Source organism: Phalaenopsis equestris, unplaced genomic scaffold (assembly GCF_001263595.1).
Source record: "Phalaenopsis equestris unplaced genomic scaffold, ASM126359v1 Scaffold000090, whole genome shotgun sequence".
NCBI lineage: Eukaryota > Viridiplantae > Streptophyta > Magnoliopsida > Asparagales > Orchidaceae > Phalaenopsis > Phalaenopsis equestris.
This window is the reverse complement of record NW_018164532.1, coordinates 1,727,577-1,754,722: the sequence shown is the minus strand read 5'-3', so window position 1 is coordinate 1,754,722 and position 27,146 is coordinate 1,727,577. Positions and strand designations below refer to the sequence as shown.

General features: G+C 35.6%; 3 protein-coding genes across 8 annotated transcripts in view; 2 read left to right on the top strand and 1 right to left on the bottom strand.

The window, feature by feature from the left end:
• LOC110019986 (regulator of nonsense transcripts UPF3) overlaps nt 1-18,696 on the top strand; it is a 30,251-nt gene extending 11,555 nt beyond the window's left edge. Inside the window, exons 7-13 of one of the 3 annotated variants that reach the window (XM_020717916.1) lie at nt 2,115-2,259; nt 13,598-13,698; nt 13,870-14,224; nt 14,317-14,460; nt 14,569-14,681; nt 14,776-14,828; nt 18,657-18,696. In XM_020717916.1, coding sequence (XP_020573575.1) covers nt 2,115-2,259; nt 13,598-13,698; nt 13,870-14,224; nt 14,317-14,460; nt 14,569-14,681; nt 14,776-14,814 — 897 coding nt within the window. In that variant the 3' untranslated portion in view covers nt 14,815-14,828; nt 18,657-18,696. Of the gene's footprint in view, nt 1-2,108; nt 2,260-13,597; nt 13,699-13,869; nt 14,225-14,316; nt 14,461-14,568; nt 14,682-14,775; nt 14,829-17,293; nt 17,461-18,656 lie in introns of those variants that run through there. The other 2 variants (XM_020717914.1, XM_020717915.1) reach the window with 2 other exon arrangements.
• A 2,393-nt stretch (nt 18,697-21,089) lies between these two features.
• Nucleotides 21,090-24,472, top strand: LOC110019976 (pentatricopeptide repeat-containing protein At4g13650-like). 3 transcript variants are annotated; one of them, XR_002293493.1, is made up of 2 exons: nt 21,090-24,223; nt 24,408-24,472. XR_002293493.1 is itself a non-coding variant. In XM_020717895.1 (2 exons), the coding sequence occupies exon 2, from the start codon at nt 21,434-21,436 to the stop codon at nt 24,152-24,154; it is 2,721 nt and encodes a 906-aa protein (XP_020573554.1). In that variant the 5' UTR covers nt 21,090-21,294; nt 21,393-21,433; the 3' UTR covers nt 24,155-24,401. The 3 variants fall into 3 exon arrangements, 2 of the variants coding, with proteins under 2 accessions (XP_020573554.1, XP_020573553.1); XM_020717895.1 differs by lacking the exon at nt 24,408-24,472 and having other exon boundaries at nt 21,090-21,294; nt 21,393-24,401; XM_020717894.1 differs by lacking the exon at nt 24,408-24,472 and having other exon boundaries at nt 21,090-21,294; nt 21,374-24,401.
• A 464-nt stretch (nt 24,473-24,936) lies between these two features.
• LOC110019979 lies at nt 24,937-26,452 on the bottom strand. 2 transcript variants are annotated; one of them, XM_020717901.1, is made up of 3 exons: nt 25,935-26,129; nt 25,427-25,763; nt 24,937-25,298 (listed from the first exon to the last, which is right to left on the bottom strand). In XM_020717901.1, exons 2-3 carry the CDS (start codon nt 25,718-25,720, stop codon nt 25,149-25,151), a joined length of 444 nt encoding a protein of 147 aa, XP_020573560.1. In that variant the 5' UTR covers nt 25,721-25,763; nt 25,935-26,129; the 3' UTR covers nt 24,937-25,148. The 2 variants fall into 2 exon arrangements, with proteins under 2 accessions (XP_020573560.1, XP_020573559.1); XM_020717900.1 differs by lacking the exon at nt 25,935-26,129 and adding an exon at nt 26,144-26,452 and having other exon boundaries at nt 24,938-25,298.
• Between the last annotated feature and the right edge of the window lie 694 nt (nt 26,453-27,146).

Genomic DNA, 27,146 nt, shown 5'->3' with positions numbered 1-27,146 from the left:
CTTGACAATCTCTAATCCACCCCCAACGGAACCTTGGGAGGTGGTTCTTGATAGTGGATTCTTTTCTCCTCATGTTCTTTTGATCTCCTTCCCCTTCAATTTAGCCGAAGATTCTTTGGTCAACCTTTGGTTTAAGTTTGTAAACTGAATCGTCGCCGGGGTCTATGATTTCATCTTGATAATCCTTATCATTTCCCCCAATCTCTCGAATTGTTTTCAATTGAGAAAAATCTTTCCTCTATCAATGGGCCTCGATCTCGTCTTCTCAGCTAGTCCAAATGTAGCCATATCACGACTGTAATGAGAGATGCAGTTAAATCTGCACGCGACATCGATTGAGGCGTTGTATGCTGCTATCCCGTGGTTTGTGTCTTCTTCAAACCCTTATACTATTTCGTGATCCTGTCGTTGCTTCTTTGTTGTCTCAAATCACGATTGTATCGCTCGATTCAGTGGCAACAGAGACACCTACACGCGCCACAATGCTTTCCAACTAGCTCCAATCGTGACTGTACTGCGAGATTTGCTGTACGTCGCGATCCCGCATTGGCTTCCCAGCTATCACAACTCTAGCGTTGTGATCCCACATTGGCTTCCCATTAATTGCCTTGTAGCATAAGGTCCGGTTAAAGAGTGTCACAATTCCATTGTTGGCCTCCCAACAAGATTTTATCGCCTACTGAATTGCAATTTTAGGCGCCGAGGGCGAGTGAAGTTCTCTGTGCAGCAATCACAGTGGTTGATTTCCCAAAAAATTGAATGCTTTGAGACCAATTTGCTAAGAATTTACACTTATTTCCACACATAAATTAGGGCAACAAATGTTATATTTCAGGAACACCAAATAACACAAATACAAATACATATAGATAAGCACTTACAGTTCGAGAGATATCCGATCTCTCCCAAATCCTACAATTCGAGAGGTAGGAAATCTCTCCCAACCCCTAACCCTAAGGTCAAAACCTAATCTCATGCATATCCATAACCCTAAGCATATCAGACCTGTTTATACTAAACAATAATAAATGACCAATGAATAAATTGCCTTTAGGCTAATAAAGACTAAATTGCCCCGGGGCACCATCATAACAGAAGGTTATTGAAATAACTACATCACAATCCTAATATTAAGTCACTGAAGGTCTTTCTTGCTTAATTGGAGAATTGCAGCATTGAGAAAGCTCTTCTCTTCTATGGACTTGGATTTTTATAGCTTTAGGTTTTTATCATTGTTCATCAGTGTTGTTTTGCTTTTATTTAAGTATCGGTATAGTGCTTTTCGTGTGACTGCTGGCAAGCGGCTGCTCACGCTGCATTGCTCTATCCTGTTTTTGCACATTGGCATATTAGGGAACTTGAGGCTGCCATATTATTGACATTATTCCCTTTGTTTCTTCAGATTATCAGCACATTTTTTTATGTTCTCTGGCTTTCTGTGTACTATTTAAGGAGTTAGTATACCATATAGATTAAGTGCTCAAGGCATTGTACCGAACTGTTTCTTTCAGCTTTTTACGTATATTTTAGTGATAGCTAGACAAGCTTTAAAAAGTAATTTGTCATTGAATGTCATACAAGCTTGCATAAATATCCCTGATGGAAATTCAAATATTTCAGCATGTTCATGGAGATACTTTTATCTGGCTGGTGGACATGTCCATAAAATGGTAATTAAGCTTTTGTCCAACGCAAAAGTAGAGCTTTGAATTTGTGTAATATGTAAATACAAAAAATCACATCATTGACGTAGAATGCTAGTTATCTTGGGGCTTTTACAGTTCCACAAAATGATCATTTAACGCTCTATTTTGCTGCTCATAGCATCATGTTTGGTAGTATCCGCTGGACTAAAACACTTGAATGGTACATAAAATGTTTGTTACGACATAGCTGCATTTTTTCCAAGTATTTCCAGAACTAACATTTTTTTCCCTTTTGTTGTACACTGGGCTTTTGTTTTCTTTTATTTCCTTGGATCATGTTCTTTTATATTAGTGTTTCTTTGTCGCATTTCTGATATGGTTCAATCTTGATTTGTTTATGTAACTATAGATAGTATTGATGTATTGTTTGGAGACATTCTTCTATCATTTTTTTTATTCAAGGTGCAGTATATTTCAAAGGACAGTGCAAAAAATGGTTCTGGCAAGGAAAAGCCAACATACATATTAGTGCCAAGGAGGGATGAACAGTTTACCGACAAACCCAGTAAATTTCCATTTTCTAGTATCGAAAATGACAATCCGGATGAAACAGGTCTGAAATTTGAAATCATATTCTTTTCTTTTTCAATTATGGAGCCTTCTTTTGTTTTGTTTCCTGGGAAAATTATTTCTATGCTTGATCAGCTCCATGCCACTTCTTAGGAAAATATAATGTTCTGTATGGCCCCATAGATGTTTTAATTCCGTGTGTTTTTTTGTTAGCGAATTTTTTTTTTTTTTTTTTTTTTTTTTTTTTTTTTTTTTTTCTCTTTTGTGTTTGTTCCATCGTTGATGAAACATTCTGAATATTTTGCAAAAATACATCTTAAAATTTTATAGATCCTGCAGAAATTCCTCATTCTAGTTACAAACTCTTAAAAAAAAGAGGACTATGTTGGCTGATTTTATTATGTAGCAGCCTTTTGCTCAGTGTATGAGCTTTTAACTTGCAATTGGTTATTTTTTTTAATGGAGCCGAGTTGCTTTTTCTTATTATTTTTATTTGAAAGCGTTCTTCTAAGGATAGAAAATGGGAATTTCATACTAATTGCAGCGCTAGCACCTTGATCAGCTCCATGCCACTTCTTAGGAAAATATAATGTTCTGTATGGCCCCATAGACGTTTTGATTCCCTGTGTTTTTTTGTTAGTGATTTTTTTTTTTTTTTTTTTTTGTTTTTTGTTTTGTTGTTTGGTCCATCGTTGATGAAACATTCTGAATATTTTGCAAAATACATCTTAAAATTTTATAGATCCTGCAGAAATTCCTCATTCTAGTTACAAACTCTTAAAAAAAAGAGGACTATGTTGGCTAATTTTATTATGTAGCAGCCTTTTGCTCAGTGTATGAGCTTTTAACTTGCAATTGGTTATTTTTTTTAATGGAGCCGAGTTGTTTTTTCTTATTATTTTTATTTGAAAGCGTGCTTCTAAGGATAGAAAATGGGAATTTCATACTAATTGCAGCGCTAGCACCATAGCGCCTTGGAAGCTCTGGTAACACGTCACCTACTCTGTGGCATTTTCCCATGTGTTTCATGTGAGAAGGTATAGTTAATCTCTGCTAATTCAGAAGTAATATGAAGGGTTCTTGTGTTCCATCTCAAACTGAAGGCTAATGATCTAAACTTAAAGCTTTGACTGAATTAATCTTATTTATTCCAGCTCGAGAAATTTTGATTGCTTTTTGACTAGCCTAAAATAAAATTGCAGCATAATTGGATTTTATAGTGTCACACTGTCACCCAATGGCCCCAACCTAGATTATAATGAATCATTAATGAATAGATAACTTGAATCCAGAGATAAAAGAGAGTTCCACAGTTTCATGAAAGATTTGAATGTAAATTTTAAGTTTGATGGATGAAGAGATTTGCTTGAAATTTTATGCTCTTTCTCGCTTAGGATTTTCCTCTCCCCTCTTATGAATTTGGCAAGCTTCTTTGAATGATTAACCAAGTGGAGCTTGAGATTCCATTGCAAATTTTATTAGTCATTCTCCTCTCATTTATTGAAATTGTCATGACTGAGCCTGAGGGCTTACAATTATCGAGGAAGAAACAGACGGTCGAGTGAAAATCAATTTCCATCATTAAGTAATAATCATCTAAATAAAATAAAAAAGCTACTAATAAAAAAAATTAAAACAATTAAAAATAAATATACTTTCTTTCATATTAAGTGTGTATTCTATATAAATTCTCCTTCTTGTTACTCTTTTTCTAATTCAAGATTAAACATGAAATCATTCAATCCAAAATAATATGACCTATTAATTCGCAGTGAGTACTCATATTTGTAAACTATGCTTGCTAATATAATAACTTAGTATTAAAAATAATTGATAATTTATTAGTCAATTTGACCATTCAAAAAATGTTTAAAATATTCTATCATGTAATATATTATCTTATCTTATCAATCTTACTGTTTATATCAATCACAAGAGCACCATTTAAGTTTGCAGCAATTAAGATAGTTCAATATTGTTATTATTTTCTAGTTTATGTGCATGAGTATCTTAGCATCCTCAACTACTCAACTAGTATCATAATGATATTATATAATACTCAATAATTAGTATATGATATAAATAAATATAAACATGCATAAAGATCGATAATAAATAATTCAATATGATTAACACAATTTACAGAGCAAATAATTTATCATTTATCTTGTATGCACTCTATTTTGTTTATAAGAAACAAAATATTACTATAATTTAAAGTTGTGGTTTCTCATATTGAAGCCCGATGATTTGATTTTCTGCTTCAATTACTCCAGAACCACAAACCCTTTCAATGCGTCACCTATACCATATAGTTTATGGTAATTATCTTTTTTTTTATTCAATCTTTTTTAACTTTTTATTACTCAAATATATGTATCATAATTATTTTAAATCGCCTAATCTACTCCATAACATAATATTATTATTAACATGCAAGTTTTGAAATTATTATGCATTATTATAATTTTATATTTCAATTAATTCTTTTAAAAGCTATGCATTGCTTTTTAATTCATTAAATTATATTTATGCACATTAATTAACCGTTATTTAATAATTATGTTTGTATTACTCACTTAAAATTTGTTTGGCATCTTGTCAAAATTTAATTATTTTGGTTCTTATTAGAATTTTAGAATATCTTTTAAATTTTAATGTAAATAGCTTGCATATAATATGAAAATTTTAACATTTAAATGAATTCAATCCTAATTATTACTTTATTTACATGTATAAATGATCATTAATTTTTAAATTATCTAAATTAATATCTAACTTATTTTATACTATCAACACAATGTTAACTATATACTATTAGTATTATTATCATTTTCTTAAATTTGTAACAATAATGTTAAATTATAAGTTAATTTTTTAGAATTTTAATCTTTCCAAACTTATAATCATATTTTACATTATTATAATTGATGATAACCCCCTCTCATTTTATTTCAAGTCATATTTTAAATATTCATTTTATTTTATTTCTCATAATTATTTTTTAAGGTTTCCCAAAAGCTCCTTAAGCATTTATTTCAAAATTAAACTAAGTTTAGGATTTGTGATTTATACATAAGAAAGCCTGAATAGAAATAACAACTCAAGTTTTTTTTTTTTATTATTTTTCTCTTGATTGAGTTTTCTCCTACTCTATACCTAAGCTCACGGTTTGCCCTCTCTTTATCCCTGAGCATGCTATCAATCCTGGTTGCTACTGCTCGTGCGAAAATTTGTACATTGTTCGCAGCTCCAATTCTCGGTCTCATTCTCCTGTTCCGTGTGTCAAATCCTGCATGAAGCCTGCATTCAATAATCACCCTATTCTTCTTTTTCCCTCATTCGAGTGTTGCTTCTGCTTTTCTGATTGAATAATCTCGTGTATTCGGTTTGAGCCTCAAGCCTAAGTCTTTTCTTACTTCTCCCGATATCCCTACTCTCTCTCTCGCTTGCCTTTTCGATTTTGAATAGGGAACTATCTCCTTCATTTAAGTAGGCTGCACGAACCTGCTTATCTCCCCTCCCATCACTTCGTGTTTTCATCGATTACCCTTCGTCTCCCATTTTCTTTGTCTCTCTTCTTAAAAGCACGAAATCGACACTAGCAAGTTCGAAATTTGCAAGCATTACAGAAATGCATTTGAATGTGCCCACGACTAGATACATCATTGAAGGAATCATCCCATCCTTGCTATGAAAATGATTCAAAATCATTTCTAGAGATGAAATCCCATTTTATAGGATGTATTATTTCAGAGAGAGAAAATGAGGCAAAAGTTTTTTCGTTTCTTCTTAAAATGGTAGGCACATAAATGATGACATGCATTCCTTTTGTCTTGCTATGCTCTCCTATTTATGAAAAAATCAGAGAGAGTTTCAATGGCAAACTTTTATAACTCTTGTCTGTTGCTAGCTAGCAAGATATAATGACAACCACTAAAGGCGATTAACATTAATTATATTAGATGACTTGATCCTTCTGGATAATGATGGAAGAAGAGATGAGACACGGCCTTTCAGGCCTCCATGATATTTTTGGCAATTTGGCTCTCCCCAACAATTGGCCTAATGGGCATCCTCTTGATTTCTTAAACCTTTTTTTCAGCTTGCTCAGTTTTTTTTTCTTCTTATTTTATATGTATTTTTTTGAGTGTTTTTATGAAACCCAATTAGCCATATACATAGCCTTGTTAGTGTCCTAAAAACCTAAATTATCTGATTCCATTAATTCAATTGATTGTTCCAAGTAATCAATTTTTTTTTTCTAATTGGCTTTTTTTGTGTGGAAATTTTGTTGGATATAGTTGCCTATTTTATGTGATTTACTCATGCCACTTTGTATTGTTTACTCGTGCAAAATAAACTTAATGGCAGGATATTATTAATTATCACACCATATGAAACATAGTCTCTTCAAAAGCCTTTCATGCTCGTGTCAAACACTTCTCAGACACATGCTTCTGATATGCTCTAGCATGTTGAAATCGCGTCTAATGTGTTTCTTTTCAAGATTTGAATCAGAAATATTTGCAACACGCATAAGCTTTCTCTAGTTTAGGTTGAAGATTATTGATCACTTTATTTTATTTAAGATTTTGGCATTTTAGGTGGATGACGCAATCTTGATATTGATAAATTTTCTTTAATGATGACTGGAAATGTTTATCAAGCTTATTCTATAAAGTATTAAAATTTAGGCCTTCTTTTATTGATTTTAAAGCTTCTCATGTAACACATTTTGTGATTCTTTTTTAATAGAAAAGTTTAACTTTAGATAACTTTAGGCTATTTAGTTGTACATTTTTATATCAATAAATTGTAAAAGAAATATCGCGTGGATACTTTTATTCTGCTTTTTTCTGATATGTTGTGTTCTATGGACAAATGCTCTCTATCCTGTGTTAGTATCTGTGCTCGATATGTCAGATCCTGTCTTTTAGTCATTCCAATCAATATTCTAATCTACCTTGATGATGCTATGACTTAATTATGAGATGTTGTTTGTCCATTTTATATGTCTGTTAAATGCTATTTGTTGCCTTGTATTAACTGTGGTTTTTTCTCCGAAACCAGCCTGTGTTCTTTTTAAATTAGATGGTCATTTATTCCCTAAATCCAACACGTAATTTTTCATGAAAATGGAAAGCTAGCTATCTTCCTATATTCCCCTGTTGCAGTTCTTCTATAGTAATTCTAGTAAGCACTTCAATTGTCTCTAGTTTGAAAGCAGGCTATGCAATATTTGACTACACCCTTGATGACTAGTTCGGCTGGTTATTGGCATGTTTTCTTATGTGGATTATGGATGGCAGCTGGTGGTTTCCCTTTTCTGGTTACTGGACCCTTTTATGGGAAGTCTTTGTTGCAATATTTAGCTGATTCTCTCCACGCTATTTCTAGTAGTTTTTCAAATAGATTATTTTTTTTTCCAAATTTACAGCTTTGCAAGTGGTTTCTAATGCCCATGTTTTGCCAAACTGCTGTAGCTGAATCAGAAAATTTGTCGTCTTATTTCCTCCATTTTTCTTTTCATTATGGTATTAGAGTCAACATTTGGCAAAATTTGATGGCTGATGACTACGTAGGGCTTTGATATGTTCAAGCAAGGACGATGAGAAGATTACCTCGTGTTCCTTATCCAGCTAACAATCAATCTAGGAGTCTTCATTGTGCGCGCACCGCTTCAAATGACATCCTATAGACTCAATGGGAAGAAATTTTTTCAATAAGCTTGTCTAGTTCAAATAATGGTTGAGGAAGATAAAATATTGTGTATCTGAGCAATACTTAAATGGTACCAGCATGCATCCTTACGCTGGGATCATTCCTTCTCAGTGTGGGTGATTTTGGACCAAGTAGGAAAATGGTAGGAACACAAAAATAAACTTTTCTTAATATGGGGACAGGAGTTGCAACACAAAATAACAGAAATCAACAACACAAAGCTTGAACGACACAAGAAGACACTTTAAGGTGCATTCTAAGGGCTGTGGAGGCTGGTTAGGTGGGTCGGGATAGTTGGTAGGGGTGGTGGCAACAAATGAATGCTGGTGGCACTGAGGGGAAGGTGCAGAACTGCAGGGGCAGCAATGATGGAGGGTTGGGCAACAGGTTTTCCTGTAGAACAATGATGATCGAGGTTGGGATGAGGGCTAAAGGGGGGGAGGGGGGGCAACAATGTTGAACTGTAGGGACAAAGCAGTTGAAGGCTGGAGTGATGTCTAGGGAGCTCAACAACAAGAACAAGCCATTGGGGGGAGGGTGGCCGGGTGCGGGTATGAAGGATGGGGAGGCTGACGACTGCTGAATGGAGAAGGATCAGGAATGGTAAAAGGAAAAGATACAACACCACCTTGGAGGAGGATACAACTGGAGCACCCCCACCTCCTCAAATGCAACCATAGAATACAGAAAACTCTCTGCACAGGAAATCTGATAGTGGAACACCGCAAAAACTGCCAATAAACTCAGAAAACAAGCATATAAATAAACTTAGCTAGATGACACACAAGAAAGGAAAGATGAAGAGAATGGAAGGAGGTGAAAGGGGCTAGCGGCATTGCCGACATCTCCAAAAATTGCTCGATCCGGGCGGGAGATATGAAAGGAAAGTTGTTTGACCTGAGTGGGTGACATGAAAGGAAAGCCGCAAGTGCACCTTAAAAGCCGCTCTATTCCTGTTGGTCCATCTGCCAGCTGGTTGAACCAGCTAGCTTTCCCTCAGCCTCGCATTAGTCTTCTAGGGTTGAGGGAGCTTTGATTTGATTTGCTTCTTCTATTACTCATAATCAACTGAGTGTAGCTAAGGAACTAGTATGGGAAGAGAAATCAATTCTAGGGTAAAATTTGTGGCAGGCTGCACCCCTCTCACTAGGACCCCCTCAGGAGAGACTTCTTCTTCACTGATAGTACCTGGATCTTATTGAAGAATCTTCATCCCCATCAAGCTCCTAGGCCCATAACAAAGGTGGGATTCACCCCTTCTGTCAGGACATCTGACGATGAGTACCTTGCTGCACTGAAAATAACCTCTGAATAATCCCTGTTAATATTCCCGACCAACACAAAATGACCCCAATTTTGGCATGTTGGACCTTCCTTTGTAATGGTAACTCAGGAAGGGGTCTATACATCTGAAAAAGTTGCAATGCTTTTTTGATATGTGGTGGCCCTGTATCTATGGTTGGCTCCTTAAACGCATTCCCTTTTTGAACATCCTAGGTCAGTCCTATTGATGTTCCTCTGAACGCCTGCAAAACAGTAGCTCGAGGTACCACTACTTTACATTCTGCATGAATGCCCCTTACATCAAGGTCACTACCTTCCAAAATGACCATTGTTACCTTAGTTGAAATCTCTATCTCAGGTTCAATTGGAATTGGTTCTCTATTTCTGGTTGGCTGATAATCGAGGATCTCTTTTCTTGGATCACCGTTTATTTCTTCAATTGATAGCCGATTCTCCTTTTTTATGTTCTCACTGTCTTCAGCGTTTGCGGCATATTTACCCAACTTTTTTATGACGCCTTTTAGGTGAAGTAGATCACTTCCCATGGTTGTGCATTTTGCTTCAACATGTCCAAAGCTGTGACATTTGTAATGATTTCTTGCTGTGATAGACTTACGAATTGGTTCCACTATATAGTAGCAAGGGGGGTCGCTTGGTGATGCGTTCTCTCCACTTCGGAAGCTAGAGTCTGCAACTTCTGGCAGTAGTGAGCTGGTAGGAACTGACATTGTGTTTCTTGCTTCATCTTCATATCTTCTCGTTCTTTCTTTTGACCTTTCGGATCATGATTGAGGATAACCTCCCATTGGATTTCATCTTCAATGTTGTAAGTCACCGCTGAAGTCGGCGGATCACTCACTCTTCCAGGAAGACTCAGGTATGTACCTTGCTGGTGGCATGGCTAGGGTTTAGGGTTGGGAGGTGAAAGAGGGTGTATGAGACTCGTTAACAGTGTAGAAAATATAAATTGTGGTTGCTGATTTTTAAAATCAGCAAGGGGTTAATTAGGGTTAGGTCAAATTCTTGCTGGAGGTTTGGAAATCAGAAAGAAAAAATTTTGGTGGAGATGGTTGGGGTTGAGGCGGATGCTAGGAAACCCTAGGATGAGATTAGAGTTGGCCTAGCTTTGATATCAAATGATGCCGGACCGAGTAAGAAAACAGGTGGAACACAATTTTTTTTTATTAATATAGAGATAGGGTTACACACAACACAATAGAAAATAAAAACACAAAACATGAATGACACAAACAAATACCTCTAAGGTGTATTACAAGGGTAGTGGAGGTCGTCTAGGTGGGTCTGGATGGTTGACAGGGGTGGTGGAAGCAAAGGAATGTTTAAGGCTTGGGAGACATCTGAGGAGTTGAACAACAAAAGCAAGCCGTTGGGGGAAGGGTGACTGGGTGTGGGGATGAATGATGGGGAGGCCGGTGGTTGCTGGATGGGGGAGGAGAGGGAGTAGGAATGGTAAAAGGGAAGGATACTATTCCACCTTGGAGGAGAATACAACCGGAGCACAACCACCTCCCAGATACAACCCTAGAACAGAAAAAAGTTTACACACAAGAAATTTGAAAGTAGAACAAGCATATAAAATTAGAAAACAAGCAAAAGCTGCCAATAAACTCAGAAAACAAGCATATAAATAGACTTAGCTAGGTGGGACACCAGAAAGGAAAGATGACCAGAAAGGAAGGGGGAGAAAGGGGCTGGCGGCATTGCTGCCCTTTCCAAAAGCTGCTCGATTCGGGCGGGTGACATGAAGGGAAAGCCACTTTCGAAAAGCTGTTCGATCCAGGTGGGAGACATGAAAGGAAAGCAGCAAGTGCCACCCTAAATGCTGCTCGATTCTTTTGGAATCCTGGACATGTTATGCAGCAGGCTTTGTTGCATAATAGCGGTGACCGGGGTTGGGATGAAGGCTGAGGAGGGAAAAAACAATGCTGGACTATAGTGATAGAGCGATTTAAGGCTTGGGAGACATCTGAGGAGCTGAACAACAAAAGCAAGCCGTTGGGGGAAGGGTGACTGGGTGCGGGGATGAATGATGGGGAGGCCGGTGGTTGCTGGAGGGGGGAGGAGAGGGAGTAGGAATGGTAAAAGGGAAGGATACTATTCCACCTTGGAGGAGAATACAACCGGAGCACAACCACCTCCCAGATACAACCCTAGAACAGAAAAAAGTTTCCATGCAAGAAATCTGAAAGTAGAACAAGCATATAAAATTAGAAAACAAGCAAAAGCTGCCAATACACTCAGAAAATAAGCATATAAATAGACTTAGCTAGGTGGGACACCAGAAAGGAAAGATGACGAGAAAGGAAGGGAGAGAAAGGGGCTGGCGGCATTGCTGCCCTTTCCAAAAGCTGCTCGATTCGGGCGGGTGACATGAAAGGAAAGCCACTTTTGAAAAGCTGTTCGATCCAGGTGGGAGACATGAAAGGAAAGCAGCAAGTGCCAACCTAAATGCTGCTCGATTCTTTTGGAATCCTGGACAAAAGAATTATGCTGTTCGATTCTATCTTTATTTCTCCACAAGTTACGATATTTTTATGCATTATGCTGTTCGGCCCGCTAGCTTTCCCTCAGCCCAATGTTAGTGGGGCACCAACAATGCTCTTCCAATTTTCTGACTTATTAGTGCTATGGAAAAACACATTGGATATCTGTACATAACAACGTTGCTCCTGCAATGGATGAGAAAATCAATATGGTGTTCGCTGATCTAACTTTTTTTACAATTATCTGAATTACATGATTATGCCAAAGAACTCAAGCAAGGAAGTATGAATGTCACCAAATAATTCACCACTTAAACAATATTGACAAGAACTTGACATTTTCAAGCTACATGAGTGCTGTAGAGAGCATGCATTAAAATATCGTAACTTGTGGAGAAAATAAAAAATTATGACTTCCTAGTTATCCTCAACAAGGAGGTTAACGAAGTTTATGAAAGAAATCTTTGAATTCATTCATTATCCAAATAAAAAGAAGTATTTACTGAAGTTTGATGATAAGAAAGCATACGGAGAATTATGCTAGATGCCGCCAAGAACCCTCTCAACATTGTAGGTTTGGCTCTTGCTATCATGAGTTTGGAAACAAATCAAGGAATTAACTCAATGCACGGAAAATGAGGCAATCTCTAGTTTGATGTTTGCAAAAAGATTTATCACATATGGGAAAATTGTTGGAAACTTCTCAGCAGGTTATTTAATTGGAATGTTTGTGAATATAATAGCAATGATGCTCAAACCTATTAAATCAAAATTGAGATGCTATACTTAAATTTGTGACATAATTGGTAACGTTTTCTTGAACAAGGAGCAATCGGACCTTCTATAAAGATTGCTTGCTCCTGAAGAGCCTTTCAGCTCCTCTAATGGCCTAGAAAGGTAGCTTTCTTTTGGCCCTTGTACTAAGAGAGATTAGGAATCCTGGATCATCAACTCAAGTGCTTCATATCATATAACAAGTTGTATTCACTTATTCTCATCTTTTATTCCCTTATCTAGAAACCTCAAAGACAAAATCAACGATGTATCTTTATCTCTTACTGTTGGGATAGGAACCATCTTAATTAACTTTGGGCTGCTCCTAAATTCAGCATCGTATGTTTCAAATATCACCTTTTAATTTTTTTATTTGCAAGCAAAATATTTATAGGTGAAGATTGTAGAATTGTTTTCTCACATAAACCTTGTGACTTTTTGGACTGGAGCTCAGTGAAGAGGATTGACAATGCTAGTTTGGAGTGCTATGCTACTTTGATGATGAATCCAAAGAAAGCAAATTATATATAGCTATAAACTATGATTCTTTTCATCTTACTAGGAAAGTGTATATTCTATTGGGGCATCATTTGTTTGGTCTCTCAGTATCTATATCTTAAGAACCTGGTTCCTTTTTTGTTTGAAGTGAAAAATTCTTTCAATGTGAATTTTGTTTACTCACCGGACACCAAGGAACAACTACCTTTAAGCATATAGACAATATAAAGAAACCTAAATTATATCTTGAATCCGTACATTTAAAGATGTTGGACTTAAACCAACAAAAAATATTGGGGTTAACCCTTTCCCGAGTCCCAACTCTGCATCTCAGTGCTTCTAATCACAAAAGGATATACCTACTTGCTGACAAGATTAATGGGGGCTTTCTGATTACATATTGCTTGACAGGGGTATCTTGCTTGACAATTAATGTCTAGTATGTATAGTTTTTGTGCTGGAAAACTTATAAAAATATTTGGTATGATCCATTTGAGGGCTTTTACTTCTCTGTTTACATTGTCGACAATATCTCTTTTTGTATCATCTATATTTTCTTTTTAAATTTTATTTGGACCTCTTTTCGCATTTTTGTAGGGACCGATGCCAATGGACTTGTATCTGGAGTGCCGGTTTCTGTAGAAACAGGGAAAAAGGCACTTTTACTTTTGAAAGGAAAAGAACGTGAAGGTTCTCATGTAAGCAAATGTCAATGTTTGTCTTCTTGATTTATATCAATGAAATTATTTTTCTCTTAATGTACTTGCGTTTATTAGCAAATTGTTTGACATTGATTTGCTAATTATAGCCACATACTGCTTTTAAAATCATTAATCAGAAACTCACTCGGGCTCTGTTTATCTTAACAGATTCAGCGGCTTGCAGTGCCTGGAAGAATTATTAAAAGTATATTATCTAAGGAAGGGCATCAGGTGTCAGCATCTCAACCAGACCATCAGATGATTACAAGTAACATAGAGAACGATATTCGCCCTCGCCGGCCACCTATCCTGCACCCAAATTCAAAGGAACAAGCTTCTGGTGCACCACACAAATCTGCTTCTGATGCTGATTTAAAATCAGATAAAGTTGATAAGGATGCTTCAAGCGAATTGCCTACTTCTGTATCTATTAGTGATAATAAGTTTGAAAAGCGCATGAGAAATAAAGATAGACCTGATCGTGGGGTATGGGCGCCCCTTCATCGCTCTGATGCTTTTGATGGTAGTGCAAGACTTTTCTCTCATATTTCATTCTTCACGGTCTTCAAATGAATTTGAAACATCACTGAAAAAATATTGGTCTTGTGAATGTAGGACATGGAGGCACTAATTTGCTCCCAAACAATGAAATAAGGGCGGGCCATAGAAACAATAAATTTGATGCTCCAAGTTTAAATAGAAGTTCAGAATCTAAGAGCTTTGGAGGTAGCCGAGGGCATCATGCTTCTTTGGACAATGGTTGGTTCTCACCATATCCATGAACTATCTTTTTATTGATTTACCATGTTTATTCTGCATTCTCTTACTTTCACAGTAAATTTCATGGGAGATATATTACTTCTTTAGGTGCCAATAGGCATTCAGGCCGGCGGGGAATAGTTCATGGTTCAAAAGATTTGGATGTCCCAGCAAGTGCAACGGAGACTAAACTATCAAAAAGAGGCGCTAATCCATACGAAGTGAGTTGATTGCTGTGGAAAGCACAGTATTTAGTGTTATTAAGTGGCTTTATCACCAATAAGATGTGCTAATAGCCTTCTTCTGTTTTTATAGAAACAAGTATGGGTTCAGAAGTCCGGCTCTGCTTCGTGATTCTCCTTTGTCATGTAAGTTTTCTTCAGATTTTATTACTTTCATTTTGTGTCAGTGCAACTGTCAGTTTACGGTGAGATGCATTTCTAGAGTATAAAATTTGATAAAACTCTCTTCATAAATAATCCAAAAATCTGCTTAGCGAATCTTGTTCTATTAGTTATCTCCTGTAGCAGTGAAATGTTGCAAGTTCCATAATTCCTCAGATTCCCAAATAGGTGCTATTTTGTTAGTCTTCCGTTAACAGTTTTTATTCTCTTAAACACTGCAGGTTGAATTTTCTGTCACATGAATTTAAGCTCCTATTTTAGTGGTTGGTATTATAATTATTCAGTTACGTGCATCTAAGTGATATTGTATTTTTTAGTTACATGCTTAATGTTTAAGTGTTCAAAGTTGAATAGTATGAGCTTTTCTTACATAAAATCACAAAACTATAGAATTTGTAATGCTAAGCTTGTAACATTCGACAGAATGTATGAGTAGTTTTCCAGTTGGGTTCTGGGGCCTATTCATTTTGTTTGGACATTGATTTCTGCTCTAAAATCTTAAAGGCTGGTCTTTAACTTTTATCAGAGATGACAAAGACAAAATGATCCCCATCGATCAGTGATTCTTTGGCAGTATGCAAATTGTTAATATCAACTTGTAGAAGCTATCCTTTTTTTTTCAGAAATTTTTTGCTTAAGACAGCCAAGGCTTAGTCTTCCATTTTTTGTTAGGACCCTATCAGAAACTCTAGTCCAAATAGGAACTCCCTCTTGGCAACTATTATACGTTATTATTAGTTACCCGTGCATTATTTATTGAAAACCCTGAAATTATATTTGTTTGCAAATTACGTGGTAGTCACCTTTTAATTCTATAGGAGTGTAAAATGTTGGAAACAGGAAATGTTTAGAAGCCATTTTAAATTTACATATCAGTTTTGTTGGTTGGATTCTATCATGCTCACCCATTAAAGCTGGAAGAGGACAAATATAGTATCTTACGTTTATAGCCTTCTTTGTATCTCTCATTTTTTGGATCTAATTTCTATTAAATTACGTTTCTTGGCATGAAAACTACAATAGTAAATTTTGAGACCATATTTGTTATTTATTTAATTTTTATGGTTACACTATCAGACAAGCACAAGAATGCATGTTGAAATAAAGTCTTTGTTTGGATTGAATAAAGATTAAGGAATTGGAATGAATTCCTAATAGTTTATAGGAATTCATAGCAACTGATTCAAGTTGTTCAACTATTTTTCATTTTTTCCCTCAAATTCTCGGCATCCAAATTGAGACAAAATGTTGAAGGTGGTACATGGGGAAAACAATTTGATTTGACTTGATTGTGGCCTCACATTTCAGAAATTGTTGAGCATTGGAGAATTATGTTGTAGATTTCTATAAGTTAACGAGTCAACTATATATAAGGCGTCCTGCGGCTAAACTAAGAAGGCAAAGATACTGAACATTGAATTCTATGATAAAAGCCAAATCAGATTGTTTAGAATTTGAGGGTTTATCTAGATCCAAAAAATGATAATAACTAGATCCAAAAAATGATAATAATTAGATCCAAAAAATGATAGTGCCACTTGGTTCAAATTAACTAAATTTTTAGCATATTCAAAACATTTTGTTTTTAGCTTTTGTTATAAAAATTAATATGCACACATACACAATATTTAGTGGTGGCAATCTAGGGGGTAGGTTGTTGGTCAACATATGAAACTCTCTTAGTAGGAGCTGCATTATGTTTGTTCTTGGCTCCTTAGACTCATTACCTTCTTGGACAACTAATGATAGTTTCCCTGTTGCTTCTCGCAAGGCCAAAAGATAGCATGTGGCACTATAGTCTCAAAATTTCTATGAACTCCCATTCCTCAGACTACTTCCAAAATAAGAGTAAGATGTGTTTCCTATATTTGGTGAATGAATATTTGTTTCCGCAGTCATCATGACATGTATAATAGTTTTATTGCTAAAGACAACCAATAGGATGTGATGGGCATTTATAGGTACTACTCCACACCGCATGTATTTTTAGAATTTGTCTCCAATCGAGAGCTATACAATATATCTCTTGTCAACTATGATCTCATTCCTTTTCTTCAACCAAGATTCGAAATAATGCCGGGTGCATTTCTTTGTGATAAGGCTTGACTTGTCTACTATTTTGGTAGACATCACATTTTCATGACTGCCTTCGTCTATGATAAGAGTGCATGTCTTTCCTTTCAAGTTACAACGAGTGTGAAAGATATTGTGGTGAAGCCACTATTAAGCTTTTGCGGACTCAATCTGAAAAATTTGTTGAGCCAATCATTTGTATCATCACCTTCTCTTGTGTTTATTGTGTCATTGTTCATTTATTCTACTATTGGTGCTCTAATGGGTGTGCTCTTAGTACTTGAGTTTTGAGGTCAAGTCCCGTCTGTATGCTTTGGTGATCCCTTGATGATGATGTTGCTTTTCCACCTTCAAAGTTAGGTATGTACATCAAATCTGGATCATTAAGGCGGCAACTGCACTACATTGTCGATAAATGGCTTCGACTCTCCAAGCTACCTTGTCACCCTGTGCTTCTCTGACTCCACCAACTCATATATCAATATGAGTTCATCAAATTGCCGCATACTTCATAGAATATTTCAATATTTTTTTTATTATTTCAATTTGTATAAAATATCTTTAATTTACTGTAGTGTTTGGAATGTAAGCAAATCTTGATCTTTTGCCAATTCATGCAATATTCGACTTTTGTCCAGGTATTTGACCAGTATAATTTTATGTTTGATTGAATTGTGATTATGTTTTTAAACCCATTTGTTGTGTTAAGTGGAAGGAATTCCGTTGGTGTTAACCTGTTTAATACACTCGTTTTTTTCCCATATTGCAGCAAGCTTAAACTGAATTGATTGAAATATTAGCTTTGAAGTGCTATATTTTCATGGTGCATCTTGTGATGTTGTCCAGCTGCTATTGATGGTGATTTGATTCACATTAATTTGCTCGATCGTATATTATGTTTGATATAGCAACTTGATCAATTTTGGTTAATGGTAATGATGTTTTTGTTCAATTTATGTTAAAATTCTACATTTTCATCATATTTCTTTATTATGGATTAGCTCGTGCATGTGCATTGGATTGTCATTTCATGCCGTAGCACCCTTTGGGTTGAATGATTTTATTGTGGCGCAGGCTGGTATGCCTTTTTCTTTGCCTTGCACTATTTCGTTCTATTTTATATATTTGGTAGAGGCCCCGCCCTACAGGAACCAATGAACCATACGAGGCTATTTTTGGAAGAATTCTAAGCAATGGGTTTGATTTTATTGCCTGTGAACAAACCAGCAGCTCAAGGTGCTGTTATGGTGGTATTCATCCGAAATGCTGTACACATTGCTTGTTACAAACAAAAGAAAATTATAATTGCAGTTTTGTATCCACTGCATCATGTCTTCCTTTGCATGATGTAGGGTTTGCCTTGTATATTCTCCTTTCCTCAAGTTGTTGATTATTTATTTCTTTGTATGCATTTTCTTTTTGGAAAATTTAATACATTGCACACAATTTTTATGTATTTACACGTCACATTTAAACTTTTATTTTTACATACATAGCACTTTCGTGCTTTAAATTCATGCATGAAAATGTGTATTTTACTTTTAAAAAGTGGTGGTAGTGCTATTTTTTTGTGCCATACTAGAGACTTGAGTGCTATGTTTGTAAATATGGCTTGCATGGTCTATTTAGCTGAATTCCCTTAGATGTCTTACTTTTTAGTTTCTCTGCTTCACATGAACTTACAAATATCAAATGCTGTAACTATGTCCTCCTCCACAGCTTTTTTCCACTTACAAGGTACCGTTCATTCTGCATTGGATTTCTCTAGCCGATGACATGAAATCACAGTTGCGCATATTCATCTCTGCCATTATGATTGTTCGCCTCTACCAAATGAACACACAGGCATTTTCTACCTTATAATTCGCCTGAAGATCTCCTATGATCTAATTTCCTCTGGCCCAACAACAGTTCATACATGATTGTGGTTCTTCTTTTGCCCCTTTGATATGTGAAGGCCTCTTCCTGTATTCCTGAAAGAGTTGGAAGCCCCTACAATTCTTAAACAAGACTTAACAATGGAAGCTGCTCAGTACGAGTGTGAGACTGTGCAGGGCTGTTTGTTCCAATTTTTCCAGGCTGCTGGAATGGCCGAAGACATAAATATACTGCGGCATTTGTCAGAGCTGTTATGAACTGTTTCGGGGTGAAATTACAGTTGCTTACCTGGTACCTTTAATTATTATAGTAAATAGAGTTAGTTATCTGTGTTCGTTGAAAATAGTCATACCGACAGCACCGCATCGTGCCGAGTTGGCTTCATATTAGCCAACGGCTGATGGTGAAAGCGAAAATTGTTGTGGATTTCAAAGATTGTGTTTTGGGTGAGGATTTGGTTTGTTGTGGATGTGAATGCTGAATTATAATGATATATATATATATATATATATATATATATATGTCAGAGGTATCTTAGATGTAATTGTGTGGGAGTTATGCAGTTTGTGGCTTAATATGTACTGCTGATGGCTATGAGGCCTTCAGATCTGTTGCTTTAATTCTTGGTGTGAGAGATCTAATGTTGTTATGCTGCAAACATGCTTGTTATATATATATAAGATTTGTAAATTTATCTTCAACGCTTACATGCGTGCATACAATATTTCCTGTATGTTGGGACTTTATATATGCTTTTGAGTTTGGAGGAATTTGAAGGCCCTTTCTATCCTTTTGAGCTGAGGTGAAGACTGGTTCGATGCTTTGTTTCAAGTGTTCAGTGAAAAATTAAAAAAAAAAATCACTCTAATATGATTTATTGTTTTTATAATCATTAAACATATTCTGCCATTAGAGCAGAAAAAAAAAGATTGATTATTTACATTGAAGTGGGTATGATGATAATAGAAGTTGATAATTATTTGCTGCTATAATGGATTAAAAAATAGCACCGAATTAATATGATTACGAAAAAATGCATTATATAATTAAAATTTAAAAATGAGCTGATGCTCAAGTTAAAATTGTTTAGTGTGATTTTATAATATCTGAATCATTAAGACGCAATCAAAATTTGCATTTTAGAAAACAACTGAAATTGAAAATTAAATTTGTTTTTCAGTTGTCTCTATATAGTTTTAAATAAATTTTATTTAAAATGTTTGTCTATTGCTTTTGAAAAAAATATTAAATTTTTTATTTATTATAAACATTGTTTAGTATCTTTATGTATAACGAATTGAAAAAAAAATAAATTTTTTTTGAGATAGCTATTATATATTTATACAAAGTAAGAAATATTGATTATAAATTAAAATTAGTTGAGTACTTTGCTTACCTTAAACGCTAAACTCTAAATATACATTAAAAAAACTATAATTTTATGAAATTTTAACCATTGTAATAGGTCATTAACTAAAATTTAATAAATAATTTATGAAAGAAATTTTAATTATTTAAATTTCTATCGATTGAACGATATTATAAAAAAAAATAAGTTAATTTAGCAAATAATATTGTTATTTAAATCAATAAAGGAATATGTTTTTATTAATTAAATATATTTAAATGAAGCCTTGGGCGAGAACAACCAAAACTTGCACGCTATTAGGTTTAGTCTATCACACTGGAATAACATGTCTTAGGTGTATATCTATTAGTTGTTTATTGCGGTCCACAATCAATGCCCCTTTTCACTTGTCTCTTTTCATCTTAATAAGTTGGAGCTAGTAGCAAACTAGTTGGGGCAACCAAATATTCACCCCAAGCTAATTACTCTCCAATTATTGTGTTGCTGTTCCTACACCCAGTTGTTGTAATTCAAACAACATTAGTGATCCTTTATCTATAAAAATACAAGATCTAGTAAAACCAACCAAATCTATATATGTTGGAAGTGTCAACAAGCCTTCATATACTTAAATGCCATGGAGAGGTTGTAAGCAATCTCCTTGGGCATTAGAAGTCATTCTCTTGGAGCATCTTATGGTTTTAGTAGTCCAACTAAATGGACCCTCATATTGCTCTTGACTTCTATGAGTCTACTCCATATGAAGATCTTGATTTGTTAGCTTATCAAAAGCATTATAATCAATAAAAATAGACTGCTCTCCTCTTCTAGAAAATTGAGCATTTTTATTATAACCACCAATAAGCGGTGTTAAATATATAAATACAAAAGAATTGAGGGATAAACTCTCACTTGATTAGCATTAGAGCACAAACGATGCTCCTTTCTAAAATTTCCTCAGTTCTATGATATGCTTCCATGGGAAAGAAAAGTGATTGTGATCGATTGTTGTAAATGAGGCGACAGCTTGGGGAAAAACTAATGAATTTCTTATTTTTGAATCTGCGCGCGTGGTTGGGTGGAGGAAGCTGAAGTGGACAGAGGAGGGAGATTTGAACAGGATTGTTGCAGGTTTATTCTATCTTTTCAAATTCACCTTTTTTTTCCTACTTCATCCCCTCCATTCCTGTAGCTTTTTCTGCAAATGCAGCTTCTTGCTTAACTTTCAGGCCGCAAAAGGAATAAAAAAATTTCATTTTGGATACTTTACATGAGACTGGTTTCTTCAGATATCCACAACGTATTAATTAAATTCACAAGATCTCTGTCTCAATCAAGTTATGGCTTTGATAGCTTGCCTTCGCCCGCTGTCCGGTCCTTTACAGCCATGGTTGCTCCCCATTGCAGACGACAGCAAGACCAAGCCGCTTTACCATCCAATCTCGTCTCCGCTCTTCGGTACGCCAAAACTCATCGCCTGCTATCTGTTGGAAAGATGGTCCACGGTCTCCTTGTTCGATCTGGGTTGGAATTTGATGTCTATATTTCTAATAATCTGCTTTGTGCGTACCTGTCAAGTGGTGCGATTGTTCACGCACGCAATATGTTCAGGCAAATGCTTGTACGAGATTCGGTTTCCTGGAACATTATGATATCAGGGCTTGTTAACCTGGGGCTTTATAGAGAAGCATTTGTTTGCTTCGGAGACATGATACGACTCGGAACTCTCCCAACCCACCCTAGCTTGGTATCCGTCATTGTCGCATGTGCTGAAATGGGAAATTCAATATATGCTCTGCAAGCTCACAGCTTTATCATCAGGTTTGGTTTTTCTTCTTTTGCTTTTGTGGGAAACTCACTCTTGAAGTGTTATGTTGAATATGGAGATTATGAAGATTGGCAGAAGTTGTTAGATGATATGCCTGCTTTGGATGATATTTCTGTTCAGATTTTGTTGAGAGGATGTGTTAGCCATAATATCTTCAGTTTCGCAGTCGAATTGTTTAAGCACTCACGCTCAATTGGCTTGCATGTTAGCCCTTACACAATCACTAGCTTAGTGAGTCTATGCTCAAGTCCTGATAATGCAACTTTCGGTGTCCAAATTCATGGTTTTTCTGAAAAAGTAGGTATGGTTATGGATGCTTCAGTCGTTAATTCTCTAATAACAATGTATTCAAGATCCTATACTTTACATGATGCAGAAGATCTGTTTGAGTTGTGTGTTGCAAAAGATATAGTTACCTGGAACTCTCTCATCAATGGCTATGCATATAATGGAGAGGGTGATGCTGGCTTCAACCTTGTTCAAAGGTTGCTGTCTAGTGGAATTTTGCCTAATGAATCTACTTTTCTGAGCTTCCTATCTTGTTGTGCTACCATTGTTGTTCTCCAGAATGTGAGAAAAGCACATGCTTTGATTCTCAAACTTAGAGAAGGCTTTGAGCAATGGACTGATACTGTTATATTGACCATGTATTGTAGAACTAAGAGTATAGGAGATGCTGCTGTTTCTTTCCATGCTACCAAAGTTAAGGATGCTTTGTCATCAAATTTGATAATGGGGTTATATAGGAGCTGTGGTCGCCATGACGAGTCGATAAACCTCTTTCACATACTTCAATCTCAAGGCTCACAGGTGGATGAAATGATGTTCTACGGCGTCCTTTCTAGCTCTTCCAGACTGGGATTTCTAGATTTTGGATGCCAGATTCATGGTTGGGTCATAAAGAATGGGTTTGATGAAATTTCTCACCTCAAAAACTCTATTTTAGAACTATACTCTCAATGTGGAGGAGTGGATGATATGGAGAGGGCTTTTGAGGAATCTGAGAAAGCTGATTTATTTTCATGGAACATGATGCTCATGGGATATGCGAAAATTGGTTTCTTCCACAAAATTATTACTATTTGGCATGATATGCTGAAGTTAGATATTAAGCTTAATGAGTTCTCTTATTCTGCTTTACTGCATGCATGTTGCCATGCTGACTTGCTGTTGATTGGGGAGCACATCCATGCTGTGATCCACAAGATGAGGCTAGCATTTGATATAGCACTGATGAATTCTTTGCTGACCATGTACTCAAATTGTAAGCAAATGGAGAAAGCTCATTTGGCCTTTCAGGAGATCCCTTCACCAGATTCTGTATCATGGAATGCCATGGTTTCAGGTTACACACAAAATGGATTTCCAGCAGAATCTATTGAACTTTTTGTGAGGATGAACGAAAATGGAATTGAGACAAACGAAATGACTTATGCGAGCATCTTTTCCTCGTGTTCTTCGATTGCAAACCTGAAATTGGGGTTTCAGTTCCATGCTCAAACAGTCAAAAGAGGATTTGATTTAAACTTATCTGTTTCAAACTCGCTCATCACAATGTATGCCAGATGCGGTAACATACATGAGTCATCCCAGATTTTTCGTAGAACCAAGGAACCGGATCTTATCACTTGGAATTCGATGATAAATGCGTATGCCCATCATGGGCTTGGGAAGGAGGCGATTTCTTTGTTTGAAGAAATGAATAGTTTTAGCGAGAAGCCGAACAACGCGACCTTTATGGGGATTCTTTCGTCTTGTAGTCGAGCGGGTTTGGTTTCTGAAGCATGCCATCATTTCAAAATCATGGAGGAGGTTTATGGGATTATGCCAAGCGAAGAGCATTGTGCTTGCTTGGTTGACACATTGTGTAGGGCAGGTAAATTGTGGGATGCTAAGTTGTTTATAGAGAGCATGCCTGTTCAAAATTGTTCTTTAGTTTGGAGAACATTATTAAGCTTTTGTCGATTAAATGGAGATGTTAAGCTTGCAGAGGTGGCAGCAGAGAAAATAATTGATTTGGAACCGTGTGATTCGGCTCCATATGTCATCCTATCTGACTTGTATGCCTATGTAGATGATAGAACCATGAAGAATCATTTGAGGAGGTTAATGGAGAATAGAGGAGTGAAAAAAGAAGCTGGGTTAAGTTGGACTTCTAGCTAGATTTGTTCAGCTGTTTATGCTTTTGGTAAACAAGAACATGGTAGCAAGTTTGAAGAGCTCGGATAAGATGTAGGTTGCCCAATTAACATTTTTTCCTCCTTTTATAAACATTTGTTTTTATATTGAAGTGGCCTGAGGCATGTTTATGTTGAAACAATTTAACTCAAAATTAAGAAAGAATTTAATTCAAACAAGTTCAAACTCGGCTAATCAGGTGTTTGTGAAGTCTGATGAGCTGTAACTTAATCTCCAGGACCTCAATTGGCAAATTGGCATGAGGCCGAATAAGTAATGGGAGAGAGAAATTTTCCCTGTTCCACTTTGGTTAATACATGCAGCGTGAGTAGAATTTTTTGAAGAAATAATTGTTAATATAAGTATTCATTTTACCTTCTCTCGAATTTGATATTCTGTTCTTGCTAACTTTGACGCAGCTAACATAACACTTGGTTCTTACTACACTTAATGGACAATATTGTATCCAAAATTCATGTTATTAGACCACAGCACTATCATTAATCTTACAATAAATTTCATGGTCATTGAAGTTGAAACTCAAATGATCGTTTGAATGCTCTGTTACTGTTTCACATGCAACAAGTTTTGCAGAAATAGTCAAGATTAACAGCAATTTCTGTACCCCTTTTTCATCAGGTTTTCTGTAGATACGAATGAATTTTCATACTTTTGTCACATTGCTATGTTTGTTTTACAGCATATTCTATCACTCATTCCTTAATTAGATCTCAGCTAATCTTCGCAATAAAAACTGCACTTTGATGAAAAAACTGACGGTCAAACTACATTGCAGATAGATTTTGAAACTAAAAAATAAAAATTTATCATTCCAGCCAAAAAAGCCACCCATTGTAATTATTTCCGAGAAGAAAAAGTATTTCTCACATAGTTTCTTCTCACATTGTCACGAGAATCTATAGTGCAACTGAATGACTCTGATAATGATAGTGAATATTCCCACATAAGGCTTGTGAGGCTACGGACAATCAAATGTATGTTGGTGATGGGAAGGCCAGTAAATTCCTTCTCTCGGGCAAGGAAGAAGAGGTGCAGGCTGAGCAAGAAAGGTAGGAAACCTCTGCCCTGGCATCAGTACAGAAAAATCAGGAGTTGGACCCAGAACCTCCTGTAGATTCAGGTAGAGATTAGGATTTAGGGCTATATTTGATAAATTCAGTCGTTCAGAATATGAAACAGTAAAAAAATGCACAAACTTTGAACAAATTCAAACAGTGCAAGTGAAATTGAACTTACAGATTTGGAGTTGAGAAGCTTTCCAACTGAGTGCAATTGAGACTGCTGTTGATTCTCCCCAAATGACTCTGGACTTTCGTTTTGAGGCTGCTCTAATGATTGCCTTGGTCTGATTAGATACTCAAATATTGCCATTATGAGGAACATAGATACCAAAATTGCAGTGGCGACAAAACCAAATGAAATTGAGTTCATTGATGTTCCCAAGTCCTTCCAGGGCGCCTCTTTATCAGTTGTTTCTGTTTGAGCTTGATCTGTGTTTAATCTGTCTGATCTTTCCCAAAACCTGTTCATATTGGCTGGCTTTTACTTTACTAGAGGTTTAAATTCCTCATATCTGCAGATGATATGATAATGGATTTAGTTTCAGTACTTGAAAAAAGGAAATGGAAACTAAAATAACTCAAAATAGAATAGAACGGATTTCCAAATCCGAGCAGTTGAAAGTTTGCATGCAACAAGATAGAAAAGAATGAAATAAATATGAAGAACTTTGTTAAATTCTTACCATTTCAGAACACAATATAAGCCTTAAAATTCAGGGAAAAAAAAAAAATCAGGTGTTTGAATGCATTCTTGCTTCCCAAAGGAAAAAAAAATTGCTTTCGCTGTTCAAGTACTGATAAATAAAGAAGCAGTTCAGTGTCTTCTGTCCTCTGATACTTTTACTCATAATTTTCAAACTATTTTTCTCAATATAAGCGAAGGTAAACTTACTAGTAATGAAAAAGCTCTAAAATCTCTGGCAAATAACGATAGAGTGTGCTCTTTAAAATGAGAATGAGCTTAAACAGGGTCACTCCGGCATTGTCATTTCAATAGAAATATAAAGATTAGTGGTAGGATCCCACATGCTTCAATCCATCACCGTTTGAAGGAAAAAAGCTGCCACATTTCTAAAAAGACTTCAATTGAACAATAAAAGTTGCATTCAAATTATTAAATACGAGTTTTTAATAATCAAATAAAGGAAGCATATAAGCCATGAGATCTCGTTGATATATATAGGCAATAGAAAAATAGGCATTCAGCTAATACAAACCAAGCATCAATAATAGAAGGCTGACAACAAAAAGAGGATTCGAAATGACCTGTATCATTCGAAAAATATGTTAGTACAGAAATACTAAACTTAAAATTTTGAACTAAAAGAAAAAGGAAGATTTACATAGATACCACTTAATTCCTTTGTATTTACATATCTAACGCCTAAAGTTCAATTTTTGCATATATAACACCTTACCTATGCATGAAAAAGATGCATTTCACTTTTTAAAAGTTAAAATAATCGTATGTTTGATTTGATATGAAAGATATGAGTGGTATAAATGTAAAAAGGTTAAATTTAGGTGTTAGATATGTAAATAGATAAGAGTTGTGATTATTGTACCTGTAAAAGGGCCCACTGACTTTTGTCAGGAGCACAAAAGCTAACAGTTGGAGGCACAGAATTCAAAAGAATGGCAAACAATAGGAGCACCCTTTGCTTCAAAGAAATAATTTATGACAGGCAAACAGTAGCTGCCATTATTTAAAGATTGCATGGCTCCCTAAGCAATTAGAACATTATTGGACTCATATCTGGACATTTGAGTTTCAACAATTCCAAAATCTTAAAAAGTTTTATTATTTAGTTTGGTTTTATTTTTTATTTAACCATCAGGTTTAAATTGAATAAATTTAAAAACAAAAAATGTAAATCATACAAGAAGATCAACTT